Consider the following 18459-nt stretch of genomic DNA (forward strand, 5'->3'; position numbering starts at 1 on the left):
TGATCAGTGGGAGTGGTCCTAAAGTAAATCTGTGGCCGCCGCCTGGCCACACTAGAACGTTTCTGAAAGTATACATGACTGACCGCTTCTCACGCGCTCGTGGATTAGCCCAAACCCGGCCGTTCTCCATTGATATGTGAGTTGTATCAATGATTTGTTGTCAGCTTTAGTTGTTGTCACTGATACAATGTATTCCCTTGTTGCGTTTATTTAAAGCCAATGGTAGGTGACAATTACGTAAAATAACCTGTTAACAAGTATTACAAAGTTGTCAACTGTGAGCTATTGTCAGGAAAAACGTATATTAGCCTGTAGCTGTATATGCAACCAAATATTAACGATGCGTTTCACTTACTCATCCTATTTATATCACTCAAATTAAAAAGTAACGGTTTTTATTTTGTTTCACTTTAATAGCCTCTCTTCAGCTTGCCTGAAATATTCAACTACTTTCTAATGACCATTTTCTATAGTTATAGTGATTTGTTAATTTAAAAAAATGTATGGACCACTATGGGTCTTATGTTCAACACAATGTCAGCGTTATTAGGCATCAATAATTCGGGTCTGCCTGGTTAAGGAAGTATCCAAAGTTACATTTGTTTTGCTTTGGTTGCATATAAACAGTTTAAAGTATTTTCCCCTCGCAGTATATGAATAGCAAGAGAGCAGTCTCGTTTATCAGATCTCAGCATTGTAATATTATTTAAAGAAAGCGACGCCGTACCATTTCCTGACAGACTGGGCCAGCAGTTACTGACAACTGGATTACCCATAGAGCTCTGCGCCCTAATGTGAATAAAACTGGGCTGTGCAAGAACAGATAGTCCCATTGGAAGTATAAACTTAATACGTTTGTAACTTATCATTACAATGTTTTTACATGATTAATAACCAAGAAGGTCCATGCTTGATATTGTACAAGCTTATTCTAGCATGCATTGTTAACACAATACATTCCCTGTGTTTTACTTCAAATGGCAACACATAATAGTGGAGGAACAATACTTTTTGTTGTGTGAAACGGTAAAAGTAAAAGTTATGTCAACTCATTTCGTGCTACATCCTTATAAATAGAGCAGTCTCTCCCCTCAGGATTCTCTGTATCCACATGCTGATGTATTCTATAGTTATTCCATACCCTTAAAATGATAAACCATCCACTGCTTGTTGCACGTGCTGTAGTTGGTCATATTTGTCAAGAATTGAATGATTATCATATTTTGAATCTTGATTAGGTATCATAGCAACAGTTGTAATCAAGCACTTTACTAGAAAATGGGGGGTAGCTGAGTAGAGAGCAGCACAGTAGAGAGCATTACATTTATTAGAAATGGCCTTGTTAATCATCACTTTTAAAGATGTTAATCAGCGTGCTGCATCTCATCCTTCCCGTTTAGGAACAGGCCCTCAGGAGAGAAAATTAAATCCTATAATAAGCTCACATAGCATAGCACTGTCCTAGATAAAAGACAGAAAAATAGATAAAAGATAAAGTGATGCAGTTAATCTTGGCAACACCATCTCACCATTTCATTTTCAATGGCAAAGGTTCCTTGAGGGGATTTGTAAAGCTTGCCAGCATTGACTGTAGAGAAAGAGTATCACATTGATTAATTTGTATTTTTTAATTATGGCAAAGATAAAGTATGTGCATTGAAATTATATTAATTCTACTGTGATGTGGTAATATACATGTTCAACATCAGTTATATTCTACTGTAATGTGATGATATAAATGTTCAACATCAGTTATATCAGAGGTATACACTATTTCTTATTGGTTGTACCGTGTCAGTATTATTTGAATCACCTCATCTATGGTAGAATCTCAATTGCATACTCCTCGCATCCTCTCTCCTCTCTCCTCTTTCTCAAAACCCATTGGAGGAGAAGGTCAGAGGGGAGGGACCTCTGGCTTTTTCCTCCAATGGGTTTTGAGAAGGAGGCGGGAGGAGAGTGGAGAAAGGACGTGAGGAGTATGCAATTGAGATTCTCCCTATGACTGCTTGGCAGTCGGTTATCTCCTACTGACGCCCTGCCTCTTTTCTCTTAGCTAACCTTTGACCTATCAAGGCTGGATTTGTGTGGTCACCCCTCTGGAGCGGAACCACTGTCACCACAGTCACAGCCGTGCTGCCATTGGACACTGCTCTCACTGCCCCAGCACCTAGACACCGGCCAGTGCTTCTTTGAGACTCCCACAGATATCTGACTTTAAGATGGAGAGCAGCAACATGTCGCTTTTACCTCTACTTCTACTGTGCCTTGTCATCGCCACTTCAGGTAAGACCAATGTTTGGTTGAACCTCCAACTTCCATCTCTTTTAAATGGTTGTGTTAGTGAAAAGGTGCTTGGGTGACAGCTAGTGTGCTAGACTTGACTTGGAGACTGATATTGAATTGAAGCCTAGAGGGTCTTTCCTTCAGAGTAAGCAATGAAAAAAGAAAAAAGCCATTAATCTTCAATTTGACCTGTCAATACTTTGTTATTCTAAACTCTTTTTAAAAAACCAACCCAGAGCTTTATTTTCTCTCTGTGAACCATTAGGATTTCAAGTTGATTGGATAAGTCTGTATAACAGGATATCGTTTAGGTACAGAGATTTTGTTTCATTTTGGGCCTGACTGACAATAATTCCTAAAGCCTCATTTATTTTAAACTTGTAAAGGATAAGGACTAAATGATACATGTGTGCATCAGTTTATTATTGTGCTGGTATATGCTATAGGCAGGGTAGACATTTTTGTTTGCGTTGCATGTATATTTTTAGGTATGATAAATGGCTATAGTTGCTAGTTGGCAGCTAGCTGGAGTGTCATGTAGGGAATGGGAATGGAAAAGAATCTGCAATGTTCAGTAATGCTCTGACAGGTCTTGTATTATGCTTAGGCTGCTAACAGTTGTGGTGGATCCTTTGGGTGATGCTTATTATCAGTTGTTTATGTAGTCAGATAAAGCAGATGTGGTGCAGGCCATTCCAGAAGAACCCTCATGTTCATACACTTATATCTTCCCTGTGCTCAAGTGGTACTTTGTACTTAGTATGCACATTTGATGTATTTGGCTCTCGAAGAAAAAAGAAAGCAGACAAAAACATAACCAAGACATAAACAAAAAAAAAACTTTATTCATGCCAAAACATTTATTGGAGTATTTTATGAGCTCCTCAAGACTTCAACATGGGAATACTATGTAGTAATGCTGCTGAACACAGCATTTTGCTGACTCCAATCACTTGTGAGAGGCTGAGGTTGCGGAGGTACTGTCTGTTGACAGTGTAGCCCTCTGCAGTGGATCCTGGTTGGGGATCTGAGTCCTGTCTGGGTCTCACTGGTTTAAATCCCTGTTGAGGGCCTCCATTTGCACTCCAGTCCAGACGGTAGTTGGGCTCCAGACTTCTGTTCTGTAGTTCCATGGGGGCTGTCAGCTTTACAGTCCCTCTCTGGGGGTGTCCCAACGGGGGGCTGTGTCGACTGTAGGCCTCATTGCAGGCCAGTCATTTCCAATGGGGGGCTATGTTGACTCCTGCCTTCTTCTTTGCAGTAGCTCCATAGGAGACTCTTAATTGTTCTTCCCCTAAAGCGGCAATGTATTGATTATTGTCCCCTTCTGCTGTAGTTCTCCATAGGAGCCTGCCACAGTTCCTCCTTCCTTCTTCCAGGGGGGCTGTAGTGACTATAACGGCTCCCAGCTGCAATTAGTTCGCTGTGGGAGCCTGACGTGACGGTTGTCGACTCTAGGCTTCTCACTGCACTTCCTCCTAGCCGGGTCCCTCTCCACAGACTGAAGGAAAAGTACAAAAGCGATTAGTCAACCGCCTGAAAGGGAGGGGAGCCTGAAGGGGACCTTGGGGGAAGCAGACATATGGAGGGAGATGGAAGGGAGGGAGGGCGAGTAGCAGAACAGCAGGCAGGGGAGCCACTGGGACCCACATCCTCAGGAAGCCATGCTGGAGGCTGAGGGGTGGGGAGGGGTGCAGATGATGGTGGTGGTGGTGGTGGTGAGAGGGGGTTATGTAACTCTCCAAGAGCATATCAGTGGCACAGTGGGGGCGAATCGGGAAAGGGTTGCAGTGAAAGAGAGGGGGATGAAAGGAGAGGGAAGGAGAGAGAGAGATAGAGGATGTATTGAGGGATGAGGCAGAGAGATGGAGAGACTGAGATAAGAGATGATGCAAAGGAGAGGGAGATACAGAAAGAGTGAGGGGACTAAAGAGTGCGAGAGATAGAAATACAATATTGCAAGATGCAGAGATAGAGAGAAAACAGGGAGAGATGGATAGAAAGAGATGACAGACAGCTCCTTAGTAGGGCCTTATAGAGGGAAATTACGAACCGAAAGAAAGCCCCGGCTACCTCTGTTAAAAATGGCGCTGGGAGTCTAAATAGCTCACTTCCCCACACTGCAGTAGGGCCAGCCCTGCAGACTGCAGCCAGACTGGGTGGCAGGGCCAGGGAGACGTAGTGACGCGACTCCAGACCGATTTCTATCTCACTGTTGCAATTAGCAATTCATTTCTGACTGCCTCTCTTTTCTTCTCTTTGACTCTAGCAGCGCTGAGTGGGACTAGCTATGCTACAGTATTTTGCTCTTCTCTTCTTTCTCGCTCTCTCTCTCTCTCTCTCCGTCATCCCTGGAAGGAAGAGAAAGCGTTTGATGGGTTATGATAATGTTTGCAGCTGGATAACTTTTCCTGTTTGTAGATTATGAAGTAATCTCTGGAGTAAATAATGGCAGCAGTGTCATGTAAAACTATTAGAGAGCCAAAGGATTCTTTCCAGCTCGCAAGTTATGTTGTTCTTGAAGTAAGTTGTTAACAAGGCAGTCCCCTCATGCGACAAGACATACAGCATTTCAAAGCACTGTAAAACACATCTAGCTCACTCTAATATAGGCTATGCATAACCTAATGTTGATGTAGGCACACTTTCATCTAGGAAACCATTTAACTTAAACCTATTTAATATTTAATATCTAGGAAACATATTTTGCGGCTAACATTTACAATAGTTTGTTTCTCATCTGCAAGGGGATGCTTCCAATCACGTCAAATGTATTCATCACATACACAGTTAACAGCAGGTACAAAAAGGTGCAGCAAATGCTTATGTGCTAGCTCCCTCAACAATGCAGTACATTAATCAATAATCAATAAAAACAATGAAAAGAGTCGAGTAAAAAATAACAAGTAGTAGAAGTAATAGAAGAGGTAATGGACTGTATTTACATTGTATTTACAAGTATAAAATGGGTACTGGAATCAATAGTATATAATACAACAGTAGCCCTGTGTGTGTGAGTGTGTGTGTGTGTGTGTGTAAGGGTTGAATGTGCGGTTAGTCAGTGCAAATCATTTATATGGTGCATATCACTAACAAATTGCTGTAAATTTACAGCAAAACATTTACAGTTAGCTACTGTAATTCTATATTACAGTATGGTACTGTAAAGAGCAATAAGGCCTCAATGGAATTCCGCTACACTGCTGTGAAATTACAGCGATTGCTGTAATTTTACAATAAAATGTTACACAAAAGTACTGTGTTACCAGTTTGGCTGTGTATTTACAGCAGCATATTGTGAATTATGGTGCATTTTGGAAAAATGTTGTGCTCAGGGAAGGAGTCTCTGGCTCATTAACATATTTTGAGTCGTGCCTTCTTAGAGGTTCTATTACTTTTTTCTGTTTTGCCTTGTAATCACAGCCAGTTTGGAAGCCTTTGTTTAGACCTCTAGAAGAGCAAGTGATATAAAACACCAAATATTAGTAAATATGCTGTAATATACAAATACCTAACAGCAAACCTGCTTGCATTAATCCCATGTAATTACAGTAGCATTTACTTTCTTACAGTCTAGTAGGCTAATTTTATAGTATTGAACTGTATCGTTACTCTGATATTACAGTAACGTACAGGAAGCTGGTGGCAAGTTACTGTGAATATTACAGTAACAAACTCAGCACTAGAGTAGCATCAAAAGGTATCTTGTTACAATGACAAAATATCTTGAAAACCAATGTATCCTTAACTACAACAACATTCTCCGTAACGGTTACAGAAATGGTTTAATTGCTAAGACTGTGATATGTGTTTTTTTAAATCAACCTTAGTTTAATGCAATGACTGTACGTCGCTCTGGACAAGAGCGTCTGCTAAATGACCAAAATGTTAATGTTAAAATGAACTTGCAAAGCACACTGGTGGGTATTATTCTAATAAGATCTGTGTGTAGTGTTCATTTTAAATGTACATTTTGGTCATTTAGCAGACGCTCTTCTCCAGAGCGACTTAAAATGAGTGCATTAAAGTAAGGTAGATAAACAAGAACATACCACAGTCATAGCAAGTAAAAAGTTTATGTTACCGTTACCGAGAATATTGTTGTAGTTAAGCGAGCTACTTGCAAGTTTATTTTTGTATTAGAAAATAAAAAAAGCTAATTAATCTGTTACAAAAAACATAAATTCTACTTCAGGCTAGTGAAATATAAATGACAAAATAGGTATTGAAACTATTGAAATCAAATACATGTAACAGAAATACTGCCCATCGTTGGCACTAGCTGGCTGCACTGTGAATCTGCAACACTTTACTAACCATTGTGCTTCCAGTAATGCACTGTAAATTTTAGAAATACAGAATGTTACTGTAGTCAGGTGTTACAGCAATATGCTGTCAATTTGTGTTTCAGTAAAGGCAAGTAAATCTACAGTAATTTACTGGCTTTTGTGCTGCCAGTATTTTACTGTACATTTACAGTAACCTACTGGCTACTGTGCTCCTGGGTCCCCCAGGTTGGGCTGATCTAGTGGCTGTGGTGTGAGCCTTGAATGGCTCATTAGTAGCGGACGCTGATATAAACTCTTCATCAAAATGGCGATCTCCTTGTGCCGATGCCAGTAGCGGGCGCCTGCACACTATGGACAGATAAGGCATGGCATTGTGCAGCTCTTATCTCTGGCCAGTCTGCCCTTGCTCAGCCAAATGTCTGCCCAATCAGAAGTGTTGAAGGGGGACTTGTACCTGTCCCTTAAAAAAAAAACTCAGGCAAAGTGCTTGTTTGACTGTGTTTTTTGTATTTTCCCCAAATCCCAGAGAGAGTCGTACTGGGTTGGTAGTTTGGTACCTATTCTGCATTTCCCACTATGCAAATTCATAAAGTATTTAGTATGCTCTGTTGGTGTGCTGCTTTGATCAAAGCAGTATGCATAAAGAGTTGTCAGCTAAACATTTAAAAGACAGGAAATTATTATTGAACAGTCGATGCTTTGAAGCTGTGATGGGTGTCATAGGTTTTAATTGAAGCTTGTTGCAATGCGTCTCATGGACTAGGTGTATAAAGTGGAACCTTTCTGATGATTCAGGCGTCATACTGCTTTCTCTGGATTCATGTGGTAAAGCGCTGAAATTTCTCTTTGATTTATGACAAACTTGGTGTGTTCGGGGGCTTGTGTGTGTGGGTGCCTGTTGTTGTGTTTGTGTAGGGGCCACTTTTAGAGTTATAGAGAGTACCTCTGAATATGATCCTATGCTTTTGATTGGTTCTCCAGTAGGGTGGCCCCCGAAGTGACTCTTATCAACTCCATGCTAAAGGTTTTATTGTCTCTTTCTCTGTGTTGCTCTCCAAATCCCCCATTCTGTCACACCTCTGTGAAGCAGTAGGTGCTGTTGACTTTACATTCTGTAGGTTGCATATCTAATTGGAGGTTAATTCAACGGTAATGTGATTGGTCAACAGCTCAGATTTAAAATCCAAACAACTGTTATTAAAGAGACTTAGATTAATTGTCTCTTGCTCTTTGTTCCTGACCTGCCGTGGTGAGATACACTCTCTGTGTTGCATGGTGTTCTGAAACGTATTTGATACTTGAACATGAAAAATGGTTCGGTACAAGAATTGTTGTTATTTTAGGTACTTCTGTCAAATGTGTCTCACGTCATAATGTCTGTTTATCAGCGCAGCCGATGTCCCCTTATAGCGTGAGCGCACTGTTCATGCCTCTTGCTTGCTCCACTTACTCATTGCTAGAGCACTGAGAGTCTGGGCTGCAAACATGTTAGCTCCCCACCAGAGGAGGCTGGTGGGAGGAGCTATAGGAGGACAGGCTCATTGTAATGGCTTGAATGGAATAAATGGAACTGTATCAAACACATTAGCATATGGAAACCACATATTTGACTCCGTTCCATAGATTCCATTCCAGTCATTACAATGAGCTGTTCTTCTATAGCTCATCCCACCAGCCTCCACTGCTCCCCACTCATGCTGCACAGAAGTTAACACACTTGAATAACGCAACATGGCATGTAGAAATGTTCAAACGTAGTTACTGTTCACAAAACAATGTCAACACAGGCTAGAGCAAGAAGATACCAGTAGCTTCCAATTTTGTAGTCTAACTTTCCTTGCTAGCTTACGTCAATTCACTACAAATCAAATCAAATGTTATTTGTCACATGGGCCAAATACAACAGGTGTAGTAGACCTCACAGTGAAATGCTTACTTACAAGCCCTTAACCAACAATGCAGTTTTAAGTAAGTACAAAAAAAGTAAGAGAAAAGAATAACAAATAATTAAAGAGCAGCAGTAAATAACAATAGTGGGGCTATATACAGGGGGTACCGGTACAGAGTCAATGTACGGGGGCACCGGTGTCGAGGTAATTGAGTTATATGTACATGTAGGTAGAGTTATTAAAGTGACTATGCATAGATAATAACAGAGAGTAGCAGCAGCGTGGGGGGGGGGGGGGGAGAATGCAAATAGTCTGGGTAGCCATTTTATTAGCTGTTCAGGAGTCTTATGGCTTGGGGGTAGAAGCTGTTTAGAAGCCTCTTGGACCTAGACTTGGCGCTCTGGTACCGCTTGCCGTGCGGTAGCAGAGAGAACAGTCTATGACTAGGGTGGCTGGAGTCTTTGACAATTTTTAGGGCCTTCCTCTGACACCTCTTGGTATAGAGGTCCTGGATGGCAGAAGCTTGGCCCTGGTGATGTACTGGGCCGTACGCACTACCCTCTGTAGTGCCTTGCTCTCAACCTGCTCCACTACAGCCCCGTCGATGAGAATGGGGGCGTGCTCGGTCCTCCTTTTCCTGTAGTCCACAATCATTTCCTTTGTTTTGATCACATTGAGGGAGAGGTTGTTGTCCTTGCACCACACGGTCAGGTCTCTGACCTCCTCCCTATAGGCTGTCTCATCATTGTCGGTGATCAGGCCTACCACTGTTGTGTCATCAGCAAACCTACTGATGGTGTTGGAGTCTTGCCTGGCCGTGCAGTCAAGAGTGAACAGGGAGTACAGGAGGGGACTGAGCACGCACCCCTGAGGGGCCCCGTGTTGAGGATCAGCGTGGCGGATGTGTTGTTACCTACCTTACCACCTGGGGGTGGCCCGTCAGGAAGTCCAGGATCCAGTTGCAGAGGGAGGTGTTTAGTCCCAGGGTCCTTAGCTTAGTGATGAGCTTTGAGGGCACTATGGTGTTAAACACTGAGCTGTAGTCAATGAATAGCATTCTCACATAGGTGTTCCTTTTGTCCAGGTGTGAAAGGGCAGTGTGGAGTGCAATGGAGATTGCATCATTTGTGGATCTGTTGGTGCAGTATGCAAATTGGAGTGAGTCTAGGGTTTCTGGGATAATGGTGTTGATTTGAGCCATTACCAGCCTTTCAAAGCACTTCATGGCTACGGACGTGAGTGCTACGGGTCTGTAGTCATTTTGGCAGGATGCCTTCGTGTTCTTGGGCACAGGGACTATGGTGGTCTGCTTGAAACATGTTGGTATTACAGACTCAATCAGGGACATGTTGAAAATGTCAGTAAAGACACCTGCCAGTTGGTCAGCACATGCCCGGAGCACACATCCTGGTAATCTGTCTGGCCCCGCAGCCTTGTCAATGTTGACCTGTTTAAAGGTCTTACTCACGTCGGCTACGGAGAGCGTGATCACATAGTCGCCCGGAACAGCCGATGCTCTCATGCATGCCTCAGTGTTGCTTGCCTCGAAGCGAGCATAGAAGTGATTTAGCTCATCTGGTAGGCTCGTGTCGCTGGGCAGCTTGTGGCTGTGCTTCCCTTTGTAGTCTGTAATAGTTTGCAAGCCCTGCCACATAAGACGAGCGTCGGAGCCGGTGTAGTACGATTCAATCTTAGCCCTGTACTGACACTTTGCCTGTTTGATGGTTTGTCGTAGGGCATAGCAGGATTTTAGAACTGTGCAACGGTAATCAAAAGATGTATAGGCTATCGCAATGCTGTATCTCGCAATATCTTGGCGTTTAATGTGTTAATTAGTAGGCTGAGCTATTCTACACAGAACAGACTGAAAACCAAACACACACTAGTGTTTTTCATAGTGAAGAGAAATAGCAGTTGAGCCAGTGAGGGAGAGAGGGGATCGGGGCAGGCAGACATACAGTCGGATTAATGCGCATAGGCTATATCTTGGTAATCTTTCAATGTTTTGTCTTACAATGCCTCGTAAATTCACAGAAATTATATAAAAGTATGTATAAGGCTATCAATGAGTATGACTAAGCTTTTCTTCATAGTGCCAGTGAATTGGAGTTGAACATTGCCAAATGCATTAGTTTAATTAGGCCTAGATGTGCAATAAAAAGTATTGTGCCTATAGTTTATTTAATGAAACCCTGGTGGGCTGTTGATGACCTAGGTCAGGGCTCTCCAACCATGTTACTGGAGAGCTACCTTCTTGTAGGTTTTTGCTCCAACCCAAGTTGTAACTAACCTGATCTCACTGAACCAATTTAAATGTTATGGGGACACCTATACACCACTATCAGTGTAGCTTTTTATCGTCTAGACATAATGTTGAAATATCTTCATGATTAGAATAAAAACCTCCAGGCTTCCGTCATAAGAGTTCATTTAATGTGAAAAAATGTGGAATTACTGGGGGCAATTTGGAAAAACGAATCCTGTGTGAATCGTGCTCTGGAATAACGCACATGCTTGGATAATGATAAAATCAAGCTTTATTTATAATTCACATTTCAGTCATGGAATGCAAAGCAATGTCCTTCACAGGGAAAAAATAATACTATGAAACTAAAAGCTGAAATATTTATTACACAAGAAACACAAGATAAAAAACTAAAGAATGACAAAATGGAATGACGGAATGACTAAACAGAATGACTAAAAAGGAAAAGCAAAGCTAAAAATATGTGTTCTAAGATCTCTTTTAACCTCACTAAAGCGTGTGGGACGCAAGCGTCCCATCTGGGCAACATCCAGTGAAATTGCAGAGTGCCAAATTCAAAAACAGAAATACGCATTATAAAAATTCATGAAACATACAAGTGTTATACATGGGTTTAAAGATACACTTCTTATTAATCCAACCACGGTGTCAGATTTCAAAAAGGCTTTACCGGGAAAGCATACCATGCGATTATCTGAGAAAAGCGTCCAGCAGACAAATCATTACAAACAGTTAGCAGCCAAGAAGAGGAGTAACAAAAGTCAGAAATAGCGATAAAATGTATCACTTACCTTTGATGATCTTCATATGTTTGCACTCACAAGACTCCCATTTACTCAATAAATGTTCGTTTTGTTCGATCAAGTCCCTCTTTATATCAAAAACCTCCGTTTTGTTAGCGCGTTTTGTTCAGTAAAACACTGTCTCAAACAACAGCCGGTGAAATTGCAGAGCGTGAAACTCAACAAAACAGAAATTCTCATAATAAACATACATAAAAGATACAAATGTTATACACCAGCTTAAAGATAAACTAATTGTTAATCCAACCGCTGTGTTAGATTTCAAAAAGGCTTTACGGTGAAAGCAAACCATGCGATTATGTTAGGACAGCGCCTAGCCACAAAACACCATACAGACATTTTCCAGCCAAGGAGAGGACTCACAAAAGTCAGAAATAGCGATTAAATTAATAACTTACCTTTGATGCTCTTCATATGTTTGCACTCACAAGACTCCCATTTACTCAATAAATGTTTGTTTTGTTCGATAATGTCCCTCTTTATGTCCAAAAACCTCAGTTTTGTTGGTGTGTTTAGTTCAGTAATCCAAAGGCACAAAGCTCACTCTCAACATCCAGACGAAAAGTCAAAAAAGTACAATAAAGGTTCGTAGAAACATGTAAAACGATGTTTAAAACCTCTTACATCTAGGCGTTCCGCTGGCGGAACAGGGAACCCCTAGCCAACAGCCAATGGGATCGCATGGCGCGAAATACAAAAACCAAAAAAATCCAATCATTTACATTTTTCAAACATACGACTATTTTACACCATTTGAAAGATAAACCTCTCCTGAATCCAACCACGTTGTCCGATTTCAAAAACGCTTTACTGCGAAAGCAAAACATTAGATTATGTTCGGAGAGTACATAGACAAAAATAATCACAAAGCCATTTTCCAAGCAAGTATATATGTCAATAAAACCCAAAACACAGCTAAATGAAGCACTAACCTTTGATGATCTTCATCAGATGACACTCCTAGGACATTATGTTATACAATATATGTATGTTTTGTTCAATCAAGTTCATATTTATATCCAAAAACAGCTTTTTACATTGCCGCGTGATGTTCAGAAAAAGTATTCCCACAAAAAACTTCTGGTGAATTTACAAAAATACTCACCATAAACGTTGACAAAATACATAACAATTATTTTAAGAATTATAGATACAGAACTCCTTCATGCAATCGCTGTGTTAGATTTTAAAATAGCTTTTCGGCGAAAGCACATTTTTCAATATTCTGAGTACATAGCTCAGCCATCACGAGCTATTCAGACACCCGCCAAGTTCGGGGCAAACTAAACTCAGAATTAGTATTAGAAATATTGTATTACCTTTGCTTATCTTCGTCAGAATGCACTCCCAGGACTGCTACTTCCACAAGAAATGTTGTTTTTGTTCAAAATAATCCATAGTTATGTCCAAATACCTCCGTTTTGTTCGTGCGTTCAGGTCACTATCCAAAGGGTAACGCGCGAGCGCATTTCGAGACACAAAAAGTCTAAATGTTCCATTACCGTACTTAGAAGCATGTCAAACGCTGTTTAAAATCTATTTTTGTGGTATTTTTTATGTAAAATTGCGATAATATTCCAACCGGACAATAGTGTATTCATTCAAGGAGGAAAAGAAAAAACAGCGTGCTCGAGGTAACGCGCATATCCAATCTCTTTGTCCCCAGGCAGTCCACTCAGAAACTGAGCTACTATACTCTGCCCAGTGACAGGGGAATGCTCAAAACACTATCTGAAGGCTTTAGATAGCCAATGGAAGCCTTAGAAAGTGCAACGTGACAGCACAGATACTGTAGTTTCGAAAGGGACTAGAAAGAAGAACTACATTTCTCAGATCCTACACTTCCTGGTTGAATTTGTCTCAGGTTTTTGCCTGCCATATGAGTTCTGTTATACTCACAGACACCATTCAAACAGTTTTAGAAACTTCAGAGTGTTTTCTATCCAAATCTACTAATAATAGGCATATTCTCACTTCTGGGCAAGAGTAGTAACTAGTTTAAATCGGGTACGTTTTTTCATCCATCCGTGAAAATACTGCCCCCTATCCATATCAGGTTAAAATCAATCTTCAGGTTGTTTTTGTCATAAATAATCAATAATATTTCAACGGGACCAAAGCTTCGTCAATAGAAAAGGAGAAACAAGAAAGGTGCGCTCCTGATCACGCGCTGGACTCATGTCTGGAAATTTCCACTGTCCACTCATTGAAAGTGCTGTATCTCCTTCATTTTTCAGAGTAAAAGCCTAAAGACTTGCCACATGTAGAAGAATCCATAGAGATTGTGAACTGGGTCCTAAGTCTTTGTATGGTGGATAGGCTTTCAATGGAAAAACAGCCTTTCAAAATAATAGTACTTCCTGGATGGATTTTCCTCAGGTTTTCGCCTACCATATCAGTTCTGTTATACTCACAGACATTGTTTTAACAGTTTTGGAAACTTTAGAGTGTTTTCTATCCAAATCTACCAATTATATGCATATCCAAGCTTCTGGGCCTGAGTAGCAGGCATTTTAATTTGGGAACGCTTTTCATCCAAAATTCCAAATGCTGCCCCCTACCCTAGTGAAGTTAAATATGTCCACGGTTTCAGTCACCCTCAGGTTCTCTTACAGGCAATTACAGAGGCTGAGGGTATAATATCTAAAGGCTGCTTCTCCATGCCTCTTGGTCCTCGGCTTTGGGATAGTTAAAAGGCCAGTGTTCGAGGACCTAAGGGACCTACTGGGTACATCATTTAAAAGCATTTCTGACATGTATTGGGGTGCACAATCGTGGATTGCTTTAAAAATCAATAGAATAATCTTAAAAGAATTACATAACCAATGTCTCTAGTGATACCCATCAGAATAGGGCTATAACATGGAAAAGAGTAAAGTGCGCTGCATCATACCATCACAGAAATCTTACTGAAATATTCTAGTTCCTATCACCTTCCACATTCAAACCAAATAGGCCTTTTATAGGCTAAGTTGATGAGCAAATGGGCAGCATCATGCTCATGTCGGTCTTCTAGAATGCAAATGTTGTCTTCCTAGTAGGACTTTGCATGTTGTGTACGTGTGTGCGTATCCGTTTCAGTGTGTTTTGGGAGTCAAGCAACAATCCTGGAGTCGTGCACCACAAGTGGGCGTGTGCCTCGTCATGAATGACGTCATTACTATGTTTAAAGAGACAGCACACAATTTTATAAAAGAAGAGATTGCTACTTTTAAGCAAATGTTATTGATCACTATAATAAAATAAGTCCCAAATGAGTCCCAGATTGTTTGTCATCTGTAGCCACATGAAATCATCAAAAATAAGCTCAATAACTCAATGTATGCGCACACTCATATTGAATATGAATTCACCTTTATTGTGGATAGGCCTAGGCTACATCTTGATTTACCCAGTTTATTAACAGAGATTTACCATTCAAATAAATTATTACCTTTATGTTGTTATGTATTGTAGTTAGATTGCTAAAAAATAATGTGAAATTAGTTGTATGATTGTATAATTGATTCATGTACAGTGAGGGAAAAAAGTATTTGATCCCCTGCTGATTTTGTATGTTTGCCCACTCATAAAGAAATGATCAGTCTATAATTTTAATGGCAGGTTTATTTGAAAAGTGACAGAATAACAACAAAAAAGTCCAGAAAAACGCATGTCAAAAATTTTATAAAATGATTTGCATTTTAATGAGGGAAATAAGTATTTGACCCCTCTGCAAAACATGACTTAGTACTTGGTGGCAACACCCTTGTTGGCAATCACAGAGGTCAGACGTTTCTTGTAGTTGGCCACCAGGTTTGCACACATCTCAGGAGGGATTTTGTCCCACTCCCCTTTGCAGATCTTCTCCAAGTCATTAAGGTTTCGAGGCTGACGTTTGGAAACTCGAACCTTCCGTTCCCTCCACAGATTTTCAATGGGATTAAGGTCTGGAGACTGGCTAGGCCACTCCAGGACCTTAATGTGCTTGTTCTTAAGCCACTCCTTTGTTGCCTTGGCCATGTGTTTTGGGTCATTGTCATGCTGGAATACCCATCCACGACCCATTTTCAATGCCCTGGCTGAGGGGAGGTTCTCACCCAAGATTTGACGGTACATGGCCCCGTCCATTGTCCCTTTGATGCGGTGAAGTTGTCCTGTCTCCTTAGCAGAAAAACACCCCCAAAGCATAATGTTTCCACCTCCATGTTTGACGGTGGGGATGGTGTTCTTGGGGTCATAGGCAGCATTCCTCCTCCTCCAAACACGGCGAGTTGAGTTGATGCCAAAGAGCTCCATTTTGGTCTCATCTGACCACAACACTTTCACCCAGTTGTCCTCTGAATCATTCAGATGTTCACTGGCAAACTTCAGACGGGCATGTATATGTGCTTTCTTGAGCAGGGGGACCTTGCGGGCACTGCAGGATTTCAGTCCTTCACGGCGTAGTGGGTTACCAATTGTTTTCTTGGTGACTATGTTCCCAGCTGCCTTGAGATCATTGACAAGATCCTCCCGTGTAGTTCTGGACTGATTCCTCACTGTTCTCATGATCATTGCAACTCCACGAGGTGAGATCTTGCATGGAGCCCCAGGCCAATGGAGATTGACAGTTATTTTGTGTTTCTGCCATTTGCGAATAATCGCACCAACTGTTGTCACCTTCTCACCAAGCTGCTTGGCGATGGTCTTGTAGCCCATTCCAGCCTTGTGTAGGACTACAATTTTGTCCCTGACATCCTTGGAGAGCTCTTTGGTCATGGCCATGGTGGAGAGTTCGGAATCTGATTGATTGATTGCTTCTGTGGACATGTGTCTTTTATACAGGTAACAAGCTGAGATTAGGAGCACTCCCTTTAACCAGTTAGGGCTAGGGGGCAGTATTTACACGGCCGGATAAAACACGTACCCGATTTAATCTGGTTACTACTCCTGCCCAGTAACTAGAATATGCATATAATTATTGGCTTTGGATAGAAAACACCTTAAAGTTTCTAAAACTGTTTGAATGGTGTCTGTGAGTATAACAGAACTCATATGGCAGGCAAAAACCTGAGAAGATTTCATGCAGGAAGTGGCCTGTCTGACAAGGTGTTGTTGTTCTTGCCTCTGTTTATTGAAGACTGAGGATCTTAGCTGTAACGTGACACTTCCTACGGCTCCCATAGGCTCTCAGAGCCCGGGAAAAAGCTGAACGATATCGAGGTAGCCTCTGGCTGAAACACATTATCGCCTTTGACAAGTGGCCGATCAGAGGACAAAGGGCTTAGGCGCGTGCCCGAGTCGACACCATGCTTTATTTTCTTTCGTCTGTTTACCTAATTGCAGATTCCCGGTCGGAATATTATCGCTTTTTTTACGAGAAAAATTGCATAAAAATTGATTTTAAACAGCGGTTGACATGCTTCGAAGTACGGTAATGAAATATTTAGAAATCTTTTGTCACGAAATGCGCCGTGCGCATGACCCTTATTTACCATTCGGATAGTGTCTTGAACGCACGAACAAAACGCCGCTGTTGGAACATAACTATGGATTATTTTGGACCAAACCAACATTTGTTATTGAAGTAGAAGTCCTGGGAGTGCATTCTGATGAAGAACAGGAAAGGTAATCCAACTTTTCTAATAGTAAATCGGAGTTTGGTGAAGGCTAAACTTGCTGGGTGTCTAAATAGCTAGCCCTATGATGCCGGGCTATCTACTTAGAATATTGCAAAATGTGCTTTCACCGAAAAGCTATTTTCAAATCGGACATATCGAGTGCATTGAGGAGTTCTGTATCTATAATTCTTAAAATAATTGTTATGCTTTTTGTGAACGTTTATCGTTAGTAATTTAGTAAATTGTTAGTAAATTCGCCGGAAGTTTGCGGGGGGTATGCTAGTTCTGAATGTCACATGCTAATGTAAAAAGCTGGTTTTTGATATAAATATGAACTTGATTGAACAAAACATGCATGTATTGTATAACATAATGTCCTAGGTGTGTCATCTGATGAAGATCATCAAAGGTTAGTGCTGCATTTAGCTCGCCATCACGGGCTAGCTATTTTGACACCCACCAAGTTTGGCACTCACCAAACTCAGATTTACTATAAGAAAAATTGGATTACCTTTGCTGTTCTTGGTCAGAATGCACTCCCAGGACTTCTACTTCAATAACAAATGTTGGTTTGGTTCAAAATAATCCATAGTTATGTTCAAATATCCTCTGTTTTGTTCGTGCGTTCAAGACACTATCCGAAGGGTGACAAAGGGTGACGCCCCCGACGCGTTTTGTGACAAAAAAATTCGAAATATTCCATTACCGTACTTCGAAGCATGTCAACCGCTGTTTAAAATCAATTTTTATGCGATTTTTCTCGTAAAAAAGCGATAATATTCCGACCGGGAAACCCGAAGACGAAAAAATTAAAACATGGAGTCGTCTCGTGTACGCACCCCCAGTCTCATTGTTCTCAGATCGACCACTATCCAAATGCGCTACTGTTTTTCAGCAATGGGCTGCAAAGTCATCATTCAATGTTCTGCCGCCTTCTGAGAGCCTATGGGAGCCGTAGGAAGTGTCATGTTACAGCAGAGATCCTCAGTTTTCAATAAAGAGAGTGTAGAAGGCCAAGAAATGGTCAGAGAGGGCACTTCCTGTAAGGAATCTTCTCAGGTTTTTGCCTGCCATATGAGTTCTGTTATACTCACAGACACCATTCAAACAGTTTTAGAAACTTTAGGGTGTTTTCTATCCAAATCAAACAATTATATGCATATTCTAGTTTCTGGGCAGTAGTAATAACCAGATTAAATCGGGTACGTTTTTTATCCGGCCGTGCAAATACTACCCCCTACCCTAGAGAGGATAATGTACAGACAAGGGCATGGTAGGATGCGAGTACAGTGGAGGTAAACCTAGGCATTGAGTGAAAATGAGAGAGGATTTGTCTCTAGAGGC

The 18459-nt window shown here is 41.2% G+C and overlaps 1 protein-coding gene across 1 annotated transcript in view; it reads left to right on the forward strand.

Annotated features, from left to right (window-relative positions):
- LOC115159540 (endoglin) overlaps nucleotides 1-18459 on the forward strand; it is a 64122-nt gene continuing 45663 nt past the window's right edge. The window contains exons 1-2 of the mRNA XM_029709356.1: nucleotides 1-136; nucleotides 2057-2286. Coding sequence (XP_029565216.1) covers nucleotides 2223-2286 — 64 coding nt within the window. The 5' untranslated portion in view covers nucleotides 1-136; nucleotides 2057-2222. The remainder of the gene's footprint in view (nucleotides 137-2056; nucleotides 2287-18459) is intronic.

This window comes from Salmo trutta, chromosome 23 (assembly GCF_901001165.1).
Source record: "Salmo trutta chromosome 23, fSalTru1.1, whole genome shotgun sequence".
NCBI classification, from domain to species: Eukaryota; Metazoa; Chordata; class Actinopteri; order Salmoniformes; family Salmonidae; genus Salmo; species Salmo trutta.